This window comes from Peromyscus eremicus, chromosome 20, assembly GCF_949786415.1.
Source record: "Peromyscus eremicus chromosome 20, PerEre_H2_v1, whole genome shotgun sequence".
Taxonomy (NCBI): domain Eukaryota; kingdom Metazoa; phylum Chordata; class Mammalia; order Rodentia; family Cricetidae; genus Peromyscus; species Peromyscus eremicus.
This window is the reverse complement of record NC_081436.1, coordinates 22,891,612-22,903,763: the sequence shown is the minus strand read 5'-3', so window position 1 is coordinate 22,903,763 and position 12,152 is coordinate 22,891,612. Positions and strand designations below refer to the sequence as shown.

Below are 12,152 nucleotides of genomic sequence, written 5' to 3'. Positions count from 1 at the left end.
CTCTGTAGAACAGGCTGGCCTCGAACTCACAGAGATCTGCCTGCCTCTGCCTCCTGAGTGCTGAGATTAAAGACGGGCACCACACGGCTTGGCATTTTAATGGTTTTTTAAAATTTTTCTAAATTTTTTTTTTAAACATTTATTTATTTTATTCTATGTCTATGAGTGCCTTGCCTGTATGTATGCATATGTCCCACATGTGCGTGCCTGGTGCCCACAGAGGTCAAAAAAGGGCATCAGATACCCTGAAACTGGAGTTAGGGATGGTTGTGAGTCAACCAGAACCATCAAATGATGCTGGGTCTGGACCTGGGTCCTCTGGAAGAGCAGCAAGTGCTCTTAGCCCCTGAGCCATCTCTCCAGCTCCAAATTCTGGTTGTTTATACTTGGCTTAGTCTCAGCCAATAAAAGTAAAACATCCTTGGAGGAAGCAGGATGAATCATGGAGATAGGGACTTGGAAATTAGGTCAGGGTCAGAAGTTCTGAGTTTCAGTAACAAAAGCAATCATTAGGGCTGCTTCCCCCCCCCCCCCCCCCCCCAGTCTCAAGTAGCTCAGGTTGATCTCAACCATGTTGTCAAGGATGACCTTGAACTATGGTACTCTTGAGGCCTGAATGCCAGGATTGTGTGTGCTAGAGTACATGGCTTGCATGTCATTAGTGAGCTGTTAAGTGGCAGGCATTGTGCCAGTTGTTTTACATATTTCTTAGGACAAGGAGAAACAGCTTCCTTTTGCAGATAAGGAAACAGGCTCAGAGTGGATGTCACTTAGCCAAATGCCCCAGCCAATAAACGACTGAGCCAGCCCTCTTAGAAGTGGAATCTCAAGATGTCTGCCTTTAAGGGGCTGGAGTGTAGAAGAGGGACTCTCAGCACTCCCAAAACAGCACCCTTTATGGAGGGTTGGTTCTGATCAGGACTTGGGGCTACATCACTTACAACGTATCCAGCGACTGCTCTCACATCTGGATGACTTCTTGGGAAGCTATGCCTGAAGTTAGACTTAGGAGTTAATCAAAACTACCCTGGGGCTTGAGAGCCAGTTGAATAAAACATGATTTTAAGGCTACTGACTCTATGTCAGCAAGCAGCCCTATGATGGCAGGACAGGCATGTTTAGGCCTGAGGTTAGGCATATATTCCCAGTACAGAGTTGAGAGGAGAGATGCCAGCTACAGGAACCAGAATATCTCCCAATGAGGCTCCAACATGAGCGCCCTGCTCTGTCCCTCCCTCAAAGGGCGGTCCTCGGACAGATCAGGAGTCTGAAAGGTCGGACCAGGTAACTTCGGAGGGCCTCTACAGGCGGCCGAAAACCTGCCCATTTGGTCCCGGGAACACCAAATATGGGGAAGGAGGACTTCTAGCGCAAGGGTCACGCTTGGAGAATTTTTTGCTGCGTGCTAGACCAAAGCTGCCCAGGAACGATGCATGAGAGAGCCACTGGAGCAGGGTCACCCCTAACAAGAGCCGGAAAGTATGACAGTTTGGCGGCGGGAATCTCTGGTGGCTCCGCCCTTCCCGCACAGACCTAGTGCTCGTACAGCGGCATGTTCGGAGCCAATAGGAACTTGAGATTTACATGACTCGCCACGCTTGGGCCAATCAGCTCGACGCGCGCTCGATCGGCGTCTCGCGTGATAACCAGGCCGCCTCGGCTTTGACGGTAATAGCTTTGGCTAAGTACTTCTCCCCGCCAGGTGAGCTAACACCGGAAGTTCTGTATCGAGAGATCCCTCCGCGGCGACACGTGACTTCGGCTAGCCGTAAACCTGTAAAGTGGTGTACTTTTCTCTTTTCATGGGGCCTTCAGGATAGTCTGTTAACCCCACAGCTACCCCCGAGCACAGTGGAGGAGGGTTGGGGAGGGCCAAGACGTCAATGGGACGCAGTTGGGTGGGTCTGCGGCAGGGTCATGTGATCACGGCGGGAGGATGCGCGGTGTGCTGCGTCCCCGTGCAGTATATAAGAGGGTGTGCAGGGCGTGTCGCGGCCATTTCTCCTTTCTCTCCGACACATGAAGATCTCTACGCTGCTGCGTCTTTCCTCTCCCCCTCCCGCAGGGATTGCGGCCACCATGGCGTATTAGAGGCAGCAGTGCCTGCGGCAGCGTTGGCCTTTGCAGCGGCGGCAGCAGCACCAGGCTCTGCAGCGGCAGCCCCCACCGGCTTAAGCCATGGCGTGAGTACTGGGCCGGCTTTGCAGGGCGTGTGCTTTGCCGGGGCTGGGCGCGGCCTGCGGCCGGGGCGCGTTGACCACCATACGCGGCTTTACGAGCGACTGGACGCGTCGGTCTTGTTTGTGTGGCCCCGAGACGCCGGCGCTCGCTGGCGGCGGGGGTGGGGATGGGGTGGGGTGGGGTGGGGTGGGGTGGGGAAGCGCTGCTTTTTCCAACGCTACGACTTCCAACCCTGCTGCTTCCTTTCCGTCGTCTCGTAGCTCAACGACCCCGAGGTCGCCGGGGTCCCAGTGACATCCTGCGAACGTGGCGCTGCCAAGATGGCGGCGGGGCAGGGGTGTGAGTCACAGGGGTGGGGCGGGGCGCGGCGTCGATGGCCGTATTAGGAGGCGAGGACAACTGCTTCCTCTGGGTGGCCGGTGAAGCAAGGCTGAGCCTCCATCTTGTGCAACCTGAGCCGGCGGCTGGGGGAGCTTACACAATGGCCTTGGGCCCACGTGCTCCCTATTCAGAGGCTTCTGGGATTTGGCCATTCTGCATTTTAGATAGAAAGATGATGGGACTTGCTTTTGGATTCTTATGCAGGCTCTTCACGAAATCCAGCAGCAGCGTTGCTGTAACGGACAAAGATACCTTCGATTTAAGCACATTCCTCGATTCCAGCAAAGCCCTACAACATGACCGAGATGAGCTTCCTGAACAGCGAAGTGTTGGCGGGGGACTTGATGTCCCCCTTCGACCAGTCGGGTTTGGGGGCTGAGGAAAGCCTAGGTCTCTTAGATGACTACCTGGAGGTGGCCAAGCACTTCAAACCTCATGGGTTCTCCAGCGACAAGGCTAAGGCGGGCTCCTCCGAATGGCTGGCTGTGGATGGGTTGGTCAGTGCCTCAGACACCGGCAAGGGTGAGTGTGACACCTGCTCCCAAGTGCTCTTTTTATTGGGTCTGGTGTTCTGATGATTTTTTTTCTGCCTTGAGTATGTGGCCTAGCCATTCACTCTTTTTTTTTGTTGTTGTTGCAGAGGATGCTTTCTCCGGGACAGATTGGATGTTGGAGAAAATGGATCTTAAAGAGTTTGACTTTGATGCTCTGTTTCGTATGGATGACCTGGAAACCATGCCAGATGAGCTTTTGGCCACGTTGGATGACACATGTGATATTTTTGCCCCTCTAGTCCAAGAGACTAATAAGGAGCCCATGACAGTGAACCCAATTGGCCATCTCCCAGAAAGTGCAACAAAAACCGACCAGGTTGCCCCCTTTGCATTCTTGCAACCTTTCCCCTGTTCCCCAGGGGTCCTGTCTTCCACTCCAGATCATTCCTTCAGTTTAGAGCTAGGCAGTGAAGTTGATATCTCTGAAGGAGATAGGAAGCCTGACTCGGCTTCTTACATTACTCTAATCCCTCAGTGTGTAAAGGATGAAGACACCCCCTCAGATAATGACAGTGGCATCTGTATGAGCCCTGAGTCCTACCTGGGTTCTCCCCAGCATAGCCCCTCCATCTCCAGGGGATCACCAAGCAGTCTGCCTTCTCCAGGTGTTCCCCGTGGGTCTCCTCGACCCAAACCTTATGACCCCCCTGGAGTTACTTTGACAGCTAAGGTAAAAATTGAAAAGTTGGATAAGAAGCTGAAAAAAATGGAGCAAAACAAGACAGCAGCCACTAGATACCGTCAGAAGAAGCGGGCTGAGCAGGAAGCCCTCACTGGCGAGTGTAAGGAGCTAGAAAAGAAGAACGAAGCCCTGAAAGAGAAGGCAGATTCTCTTGCCAAGGAGATTCAGTATCTGAAAGATTTGATAGAAGAGGTCCGTAAGGCAAGGGGGAAGAAGAGAGCTCCCTAGTAGGGTAGTCGGGTGCTTTGTGCTTGTACATAGTCTTGTGATGAAGCTGTGTTTGCTGTAATAAATTATTTTGTAGTAAAGCACCAGTGCAGGTCTGCTGTGTCAATTCTCTTTCTACTTTTTGAGTGACAGGTGCACAGTTGACTGGGTACTTCAACACAGAGCTGAGCTATTTAGGTAATGAGACGGGTATATAGATTAGCTGGAGGATCTGGGTTACTGAGAGGAACCGCCTGAACACCATCTGTTCATAATTGGCTTTGTGCCAGACATCTGCCATGTAGGCACCTAGATAAGGTTGTATGGTACTTGGGGCACAGAAGCTGATTAGATTTCTTTAAGCTCATACAATTCAGAGACCTTAGGAAACCTGTTGTGGGCAGAAAGTGATCACTGAGGAAGGGATAGGCGTTGCTCACCAAGATGCTGGGCTGTAAAGTGGATAAGGCCTGCAGGGTTAAGAGTGGTTTCTGACCAGCCTTCCCAGTGGCAGCAGATTCACCTGAGTGCCAGCTGTTGGAATGAATATAGTCCCTTGGGTCTGATCTAGGCTGAGAGCTGGAATTCCTAAGACCATAGGCCTCCCAGCCTCATACTAAGTAAGGATCCACCCATACAGTCTTGGGCCAAGAGTGGAGGAAGTTCTAGAAACACCTTGACTTTGTTTCCACTTTGGGCTGTGACCTTGGGAGTCCTTCCCCATATTTTCTGTTCCATGGCCATTATGTTCCATTATGTTAACGCTTCTTTAAAGGCCCAGCCTGATCACCCACCCCATCTGAACTGGTAAATTGTACATTTGATGTTACAAATGTCCTTGTTATTCGACTTGCACTTGATACTTAGTTTTTGAGTTTTGAGATGGGGTCCTAGATAAAACTCAACTAGGTGGACCAGTCTGGTTTCAAACTCACGAGATCCTTAGTGCTAGAAGAAGATATGGGACACTGCAGAGCAAATTGAGGATTTCTTAAGTCAGGGCACAAAGCTGTCTGGTTAGGGGTGGGAACAACTTGTCTAAAACTAAAGCTGAGAACATGCCGTGTGTGGATCAGTAAAGGCAGACCACTCGATGCCTTTGTGTGTACACAAGTTGAAGAAAATAGCAGCTGTAGCTGATTATGCATCTATTTTGGGTCTGGGGAGGCTAAGGCAGGATCACAGGTTCGAGGCCAGCTTGAGCTGTAAGGCCCTTGCTAAAAAAAAAAACCTCAAAAGCCATACACAAAAGCATCAGTTGGCTTGGTTTTGGTGGGGGCGGGGCTAGGGGTGGCAGAACGGGAGTGAAGCATGGACTGCCCTCCTGCGCAGCTGTTTTTAAGCCCTACTCTTAATTCTTCACCTCAGTTTTGTTATTTCAAATCCCCACCCTGAGATGAGATGATAAAACCTACCATCGCCCTCAGCGCCTAGGGACATGGTAGTGGAGGAGGAAGGCAACAAGAGGGAGTGGGATAGAGGAGCAGGTGGAGGCCCTTGGAGACAGTGCCCACCCCTCACTTGGCAGATAGTCCTTCTGCCTGCGAACTTCCTATGGCTGCTCCGCCTCTATGCAGGGCTAATGTCACGTCAGTCCTTCCAGATGACCCTGGCAGTGCTTTAAACTGGGTCTTTCATTACCCAGGTACGCCTTGAACTTGACATGCAGCCAAGGATGACCTTGAATTGTTGCTCCCCCAGCCTCCACCTTCCAAGTGCTGGGGTTATAGACATGCACTGCCACACCTGACCTATTAGGTGCAGCCTGGGACGTGCATTACGAGAGGACTAGGGAGAACCAAAATGGAGCCACTGACCACACTGACCTACAGCCCCTGCCAGGTGTTGACAAAAGGCCTGGAAGTAGTGCTTGCTCTCCTTCACCTGCTCAGACAGTGCCTGTCACAGGGCAGAGGATGGCCTACAGCCTTCCTACCATTGGTGACTGCCCATCACACACGAAACACTGTCAGAGACCAGACAGTCAACACAAGATCAACAGCCCAGCTTTTGTAGACCTTTCCTTTTCCTAAGGGGACAAAGGGACAACAAAGATGTGTGAAGTGGCTGGCAGTCTGGGCAGAGCACCTGCTCCTGGAGGAGTATGCCCAGGGCAGGGAACAAGGTGAGGTCTGGGTGTGGGTAGGATGATGATGAAGCAGTAGCTCCACATCTGCAGATGGAGGAAGCAGGAGCAGGCCTTTTGGCTCACCCTTTTACTGGCAGAAGCTGGACTGTCCTGGCCAGTGAGGTGGTAGATGTAGGGTTTGGAGACAGAGGAGTCCAGAAGAGTGAGTCTCTGCAACGAGACCCAAGTGCTGAGCACCTTCCCAGGCACTCTGGGATGGGGTCTTGGCCATGGTGGGTGGCAGGTAAATGCTCAAAATAAAAATGACAACTTCAGAGACAGGCTAGCTCAGGTTGGGGGAATCTTAGTCCAGACTGCTGGCTCTCCTGACTAGGTCTTTAAGAACGGGGAAATTGTGTGTATGAAAAGGAAGAGCACTTCGGCCCACCTATCCAGAATCTGATCAGCTCCAGCTGTGCTTTGGGCTCAGGCCTTCCCTATCCCCAAGTCAGAACCCTCTAGGCAAGGCTGGTGTCCTGGTGGCTGACCCTGTGAGTCCCCATGACCAGTGCATGGCACAGAGGGATGGGAGTAGAGGGGTCCAAGTGTAGATCACCAAACTTAGAACTCGCTCAAATGTTCCCTGTAGCTTTGCATCTATCTGGGATGCCTTGGTTGGGGCAGGCTCCTTTGGTTTGGATGTAACAACTGGTATCCTCTTATTGGGCCACTGGTTGGTAGGGTTTGGGATAATGGTCAGCAATCCATCCTGTGTGTAGGCTGTTCTTCTCCTTGGCAGCAGGTGGAGGCCTTACACCAGGAAAGGTACAGGATCTCTGCTAGCATCCTCTAGGTGATCATGTGACTACAGGTGTGTGCTCCCTAGAAAGGGGCCCTAGAGTCCTTCATCACCCCCCTACAAGAATAAATATTGAGTTGTTTGGTAAGCGGCTTATTAAAGATGGAGGAAATGAGTTCCCGAGGCTACTTGAATTTGTAAAACCCAGCAAGCAGGAAGGGCTGGAGGGTTTGAAGACCAGTACCCATGTGCCTTTGAACAGCTCACACCACAGAGGACCCAGAGCTCCCATCACTAGCTTACAGTCACAGCATCCTCTCTCCTGTTCCTGCTTGCTCTGACTTCCTGGATGGATGGCCATGCCTCTCGTCAGACAGAGGCCACATGGAGGCAGGCAGGATCCACTCTACTCTGCTGGAGGTAGTTCTGTGTCTCCATGCTGAGATGCCTGGAGTGGGGGCAATGAACCCTGTTCTCTTCCTGAGGACAAAGCCCAACTAGCCTTGTCAGGGGCCCATCAATACGCTTCCTCTACTAGAGGCTCTGGGATGTTCCTGGGTTCAGGAGTCCCGTGACCTGAGGGACCCCTAGGCTGAAAATGGAGAGGCAGGCTCAGGGGAGAAGATGGCTATGTGAAGGCCCTCAGTTTTCTCCTTAGGAACCCATCTATCTCCACTGAAGGGTCTCCTGGGCTCTGTGACAGGTCATCTCTTCACCACTGGAGCAGCTGTCTGTGCCATTCCTTCCACAGAGCGTTTGTTCCACATGACCTTTCCTTTGCACCTGTGTCTGGCACTGTCTCTCTGCTGGAAAGGGTCCAGCTTGCCCTGAGGTGGCACAACCATGGCTTTCACTGCTGTCCTTGGCTTGGGTACAGAACTGAATGTCAATGGTTGCTTAGGATGACTCCTGAAATCATGACCTATGCCCCTATCCCATGCAACCTAAGGAACCAGCTGGCTTTTCGCTCTCTTCTGCTGTCATAGCAGACCCCAAGCTCCAGAAGGGCAGAGGCAGCTTCACTTGTAGACTTCCAGACCTACTGTCAACTTCCTGCACAATGCTAGCAGCTAGTGGCCATGCCCAGAAAGGAGGGCATTGCTGCTGGAAATTGCTGCTGGAAGGCATTTATGCTGGGCCTAAACTGGGGGACTTCTGACATGGAGCACCTGGATCCACATTGAGATAGGAGAAAGTCATATCAAAACACACACACACACACACACACACACACACACACACACACACACACACACACAGAATCCACATTTGCTCAAATTCACATTTACTTGAACCCAACAATCGACTAGTAGCTCTTGGAGGTATGGTCTGAGAGGGCCATGCACCTCGCAGTTTCACAGCAAATAGCCCTAGGGTCCTATCCTGGTCAAAGCTAACAGGTCAGGATCTTTTCTGGCAGGGTACAGATGGCTCCGACCAAACCAGCAGAAGTCCACTTCAATTTGAGGGCACATCTGCCCCCGCGCTCACAGCTCTATTCCAGTGTCCCTGGGACACCAGCTCCAGGGCCTCCGGAGCCAGGATGGCTTGCACTGCCACCTGCTGGTCGCCTCCAGCACAGCCGCAGAGACAGCAGCCGTACAGCAGTCAAAGGTTAGTCTTTTGTCCCCATCATTCCTCCAGGCAGCTAGCTGCCAAAATATTCCCTCTGGAACTTCTGGAAGTCCTCTTCAGTGAACACAGTGCCCTCAGCCTTCTTCTTCTTCTTCTTCTTTTGTGTCTTGGCCACTACCCGATCACAAGCTTTGCGGCCCTGGTTCTGCTGCAGAATCTGGAAAGGATTTGGAGTGAGGGCATAGAACTTCCATTTTTGGAAGCACAGGGACTTATGGGACTTAAGCGCAGGGAAGGACTGGACAGACTCGTCACTGTATTCAGTGAGACAGGTCCACACAGATCCTGAAGAACAGCCTCAGTATCACCCCTAGGTCCCCTAGACAAACCTGCTGGGTCACAGACTCTGGCACGGTGCTTCTCACGCAGGTCATAAACTTCAGGTTTGTTCTGAGGTGGTCTCGACATTGTCGTTTCTGGTACTCGGCTGTGGGTGGCAGGCATGGCATGTCATTTCAGACTCATCATACTCTAGAAGTCTTCTGGGTCCCTTCCCTAGATGATTTCAATAGTCTGGGCTCTTTTCAGCCAAATCTACTTTTCTCGTAGGTCTGGCTGAAAACCCCCACCTACTGGATGGCTTTCAGTTAGTCATGTGACTCAATCACTTACAACTATGTCTTAAGGCAGGCATGCTGGTATACACCTGTGATCCCAGCACTTGGGAGGCTGAGACAGGAAGACTGCTCCTAGCTGCACAACAGGTACCAATCAGACAGCGTTATGTAGCAAGACTGTTTACAAACAATACAACAAAAACCCATTACCACCACCAAATACAAACAGGTGTGCCCTGAGCTCAACTATGTATCAGGCTCTAAGTGCTGTAAGAAGCAGGACACATAGACTCCTGGTCTCATTTCCACAGAAAAAGGACTGAGAAGCAGGTGAGTGTTTTAGAGGGTTATCCATTTTTTTCCCTTGGGGGTGACGGGCAGTCTCACTCTGTACACTCCGTAGACCAGGTTGGCCTCAAATTCAGACATTCTCCTGCCCTGTTCTCCTGAATGCAGTCTAGTCAGGGTTAGCCACCATACAAAGAAAAACTGAGCAAAACAGGAAAAGGGAGCGCCAGAAGTGGAGGGCTGCAATTTTGAAAAAAGTCCGAAGATGGCCTCACCGAAAGACCGGGAAGTCAGAGTTGTCAACATCTAGAGCAGTGGTTCTCAACCTTTCCAACACTGCGACCCTTCCACACAGTTCCTCATGCTGGGGTGACCCCCAATCATAACATTATTTTTTGTTATTACTTCATAAATTAATTTTGCTACTGTTACGAATCCTAGTGTAAATATCTGCGTTTTCTGATGGTCTTAGGTGACCCCTATGAAAGGGTCATTTGACCCCCAGGGGTTGTGATCAACAGGTTGAGAACCACTCATCTAGAGAAAGGGCATTTGGAGACAGATGGAAACAGTGTTAAAACCTTGAAGCGGGAGACAGGGAGGTGGTGGTGGTGCACACCTTTAATCCCAGGACTCAGGAGGCAGAGGCAGGCAGATCTCTGTGAGTTTGAGGCCAGCCTGGTCTACAAAGCGAGTTCTAGGACATCCAGAGCTATTACCACAAAGAGACCCTGTCTTAAAACAAAAACAAAAACAAAAAGACAACAATGAAGAACCAAGAAGCTGAAATCAGCGTGCTTGAAGACCCTGAGGGGAAGTGAGGCCGGGCTCAAGTGTTGCTGCTGAGATTAAGATCACTGGGAGAGGTGAGCATGTGAGAGGTGGGGACCAGTCAAGAGCCTCTGCACAATTCAGGCTGAGATGAGGTAGCTTAAACCAAAGTGGCAGCCACTGAGCTATCTCCAGACTGGCTGCTTTATTTTTTGAAATAGAGACTATGTAGACCAGGTTGGCTTCTAACTCAAGAGATCTGCCTGCTTCTGTCCCCTGAATGCTGGGATTAAAGGCATGCCCACAATACCTGGCTATTGTCCTGCCATTCTTACCCACCCATTATGTACCAGGCTGTGGTCTGGCCACTAGGGCCACAGACAATCCAGGGTTGGGGTGGGAGGTTAGCCCTGTGTCTTGAGAATTGAGGAACTTCCACTTCAGGACAGGAGTGAAGGGAACCCCAGTAACTGGGCAGTGAGGCACCTTGGCATGGGGACTCTGTAAACCACTAGTGTCCAGATATGCCTCCTTGCTCCACCTTTGCTCACAGGGTGCTTCCTCTTGGACTCCTTCTCTCTTTTAACAAATATTTAAAGGCTGAGTGTGGTGGTGCATGCCTATGATCCCAACATTTAGGAAGCTGAAGCAGGAGACTGCTTTGAGCCTGAGCCACAGAGTAATAAGACCTGCCCAAAACAAAAGAAAACAAAACAACAACAAAAACCAAACGGGGAGAAACAAACAATAAAACCCAAGTGCCTTGACACCTTTTATTCATCGGGGCCCACAAACTCAAAGACAAGAAAGCAGCTCACCATCATCCTGTGCCCCCTTCTCCCGAAGGGTCCATACGTCTTACCAACTGAGCCACACCCCCTAAGATGTTCTACTAGAAACAAGGCTCCTGCTTTGCAGACAGTGCACCTCTAAAGCCCATCTAAAGCTCTCTAACGCTTCTCTTCCCGCTAGGGCTATAGTTCATAAGCACCTGGATCTTGCGTTTCATTCACCTCCACAGGCACGTCTTGCCTTGAACTCAACCACACAGCCAGGAATGACACTGAACTTCGGGTCCTCCTGCCTCCACCTCCAAAGTGCTGGGATTACAGGCGTATGTCACCTCTCCCGGCTCCTTCCTTCTTTCTCTCATTCTGTTACCAGCTACATAGCAGGTAACAGCAAAGACACGCAGCTGAGAGCCCAGGCTTGGGAGTTAGGTTGCTGGGTTCGAGACCTGTGCCCTACCATTTTATGCCTTTGCCTTGTTGACTCTCGGGTAATGTTTGGAGCCCCGCCTCGAAGGCGCTGCCCCCTAATCCTGGGAAGCACTGGCATTCTCTTCCCCAACTCACCTAGCGCGGACTTAGGCACCTTTCCCTTAGCGGAGTTCCGTAGTTTCAGGGCCTGGGAGGCCTTCGCCCTCGCCCTCCGGGTCCGCTTCCCCGGAGCCCCGCTCGCCTTGGCCTGGCCGGGGGCGGCACGAGGGGCTGTAGGGACAGACAGCGAAGGACCGAGTCGGAGGGCGCGCGCCGCTCCCTTCCCACCCTCCCAGTCACTTCCCTCGGGGCCTCGTGCACCGCGCGACGTCCCACGGCCAGCCCTCCTCACCCTCCGACGCCGCCAGAAGCTCCAGGCCGCGCCGCAGCAACGCCGCCGACATGCTGCCGAGCCCCGCCCACGCGCCGCGAGCTACTTCCGCCCTGGCGGTGTTCTCTCCTCGGCGGAAACCGGAGCCGGAACCCAAAGTTCCGCAGCGGGCGGAAGTGCCCCCTTGGGACGTAGGCTTAACGGGTTTCCTCTAGCCTCGGAGGAGCGGGAATTGGAGGCGTGTCCAAGGCGCAGAAGCCACACTTGTTGTCTAATTCCTACCCAACAGGCCTTTTGTGAGCCAGGCTGTGCCTTCGACAGCCTCGTCTTCCAGCTTCATTGGTCGATTCTGTCCAGGGCTAATTATTGAATAGCCTCAGTTCCTACAAAAGAAACTGTAAGGCTAGATGTAGTTCTTCTTGTTTCCTTTTGAGACAAG

The 12,152-nt window shown here is 51.9% G+C and overlaps 2 protein-coding genes across 2 annotated transcripts; one reads left to right on the top strand and one right to left on the bottom strand.

Moving 5' to 3' along the window:
• The first annotated feature begins 1,653 nt into the window (after positions 1-1,653).
• On the top strand, positions 1,654-4,112 carry Atf4 (activating transcription factor 4). Its single transcript, XM_059247053.1, has 3 exons — positions 1,654-2,183; positions 2,767-3,084; positions 3,203-4,112. The coding sequence occupies exons 2-3, from the start codon at positions 2,859-2,861 to the stop codon at positions 4,024-4,026; spliced, it is 1,050 nt and encodes a 349-aa protein (XP_059103036.1). The 5' UTR covers positions 1,654-2,183; positions 2,767-2,858; the 3' UTR covers positions 4,027-4,112.
• Positions 4,113-8,140: 4,028 nt separating this feature from the next.
• Positions 8,141-11,834, bottom strand: Rps19bp1 (ribosomal protein S19 binding protein 1). Its single transcript, XM_059247438.1, has 4 exons — positions 11,735-11,834; positions 11,479-11,613; positions 8,837-8,934; positions 8,141-8,664 (listed from the first exon to the last, which is right to left on the bottom strand). Exons 1-4 carry the CDS (start codon positions 11,784-11,786, stop codon positions 8,521-8,523), a joined length of 429 nt encoding a protein of 142 aa, XP_059103421.1. The 5' UTR covers positions 11,787-11,834; the 3' UTR covers positions 8,141-8,520.
• Between the last annotated feature and the right edge of the window lie 318 nt (positions 11,835-12,152).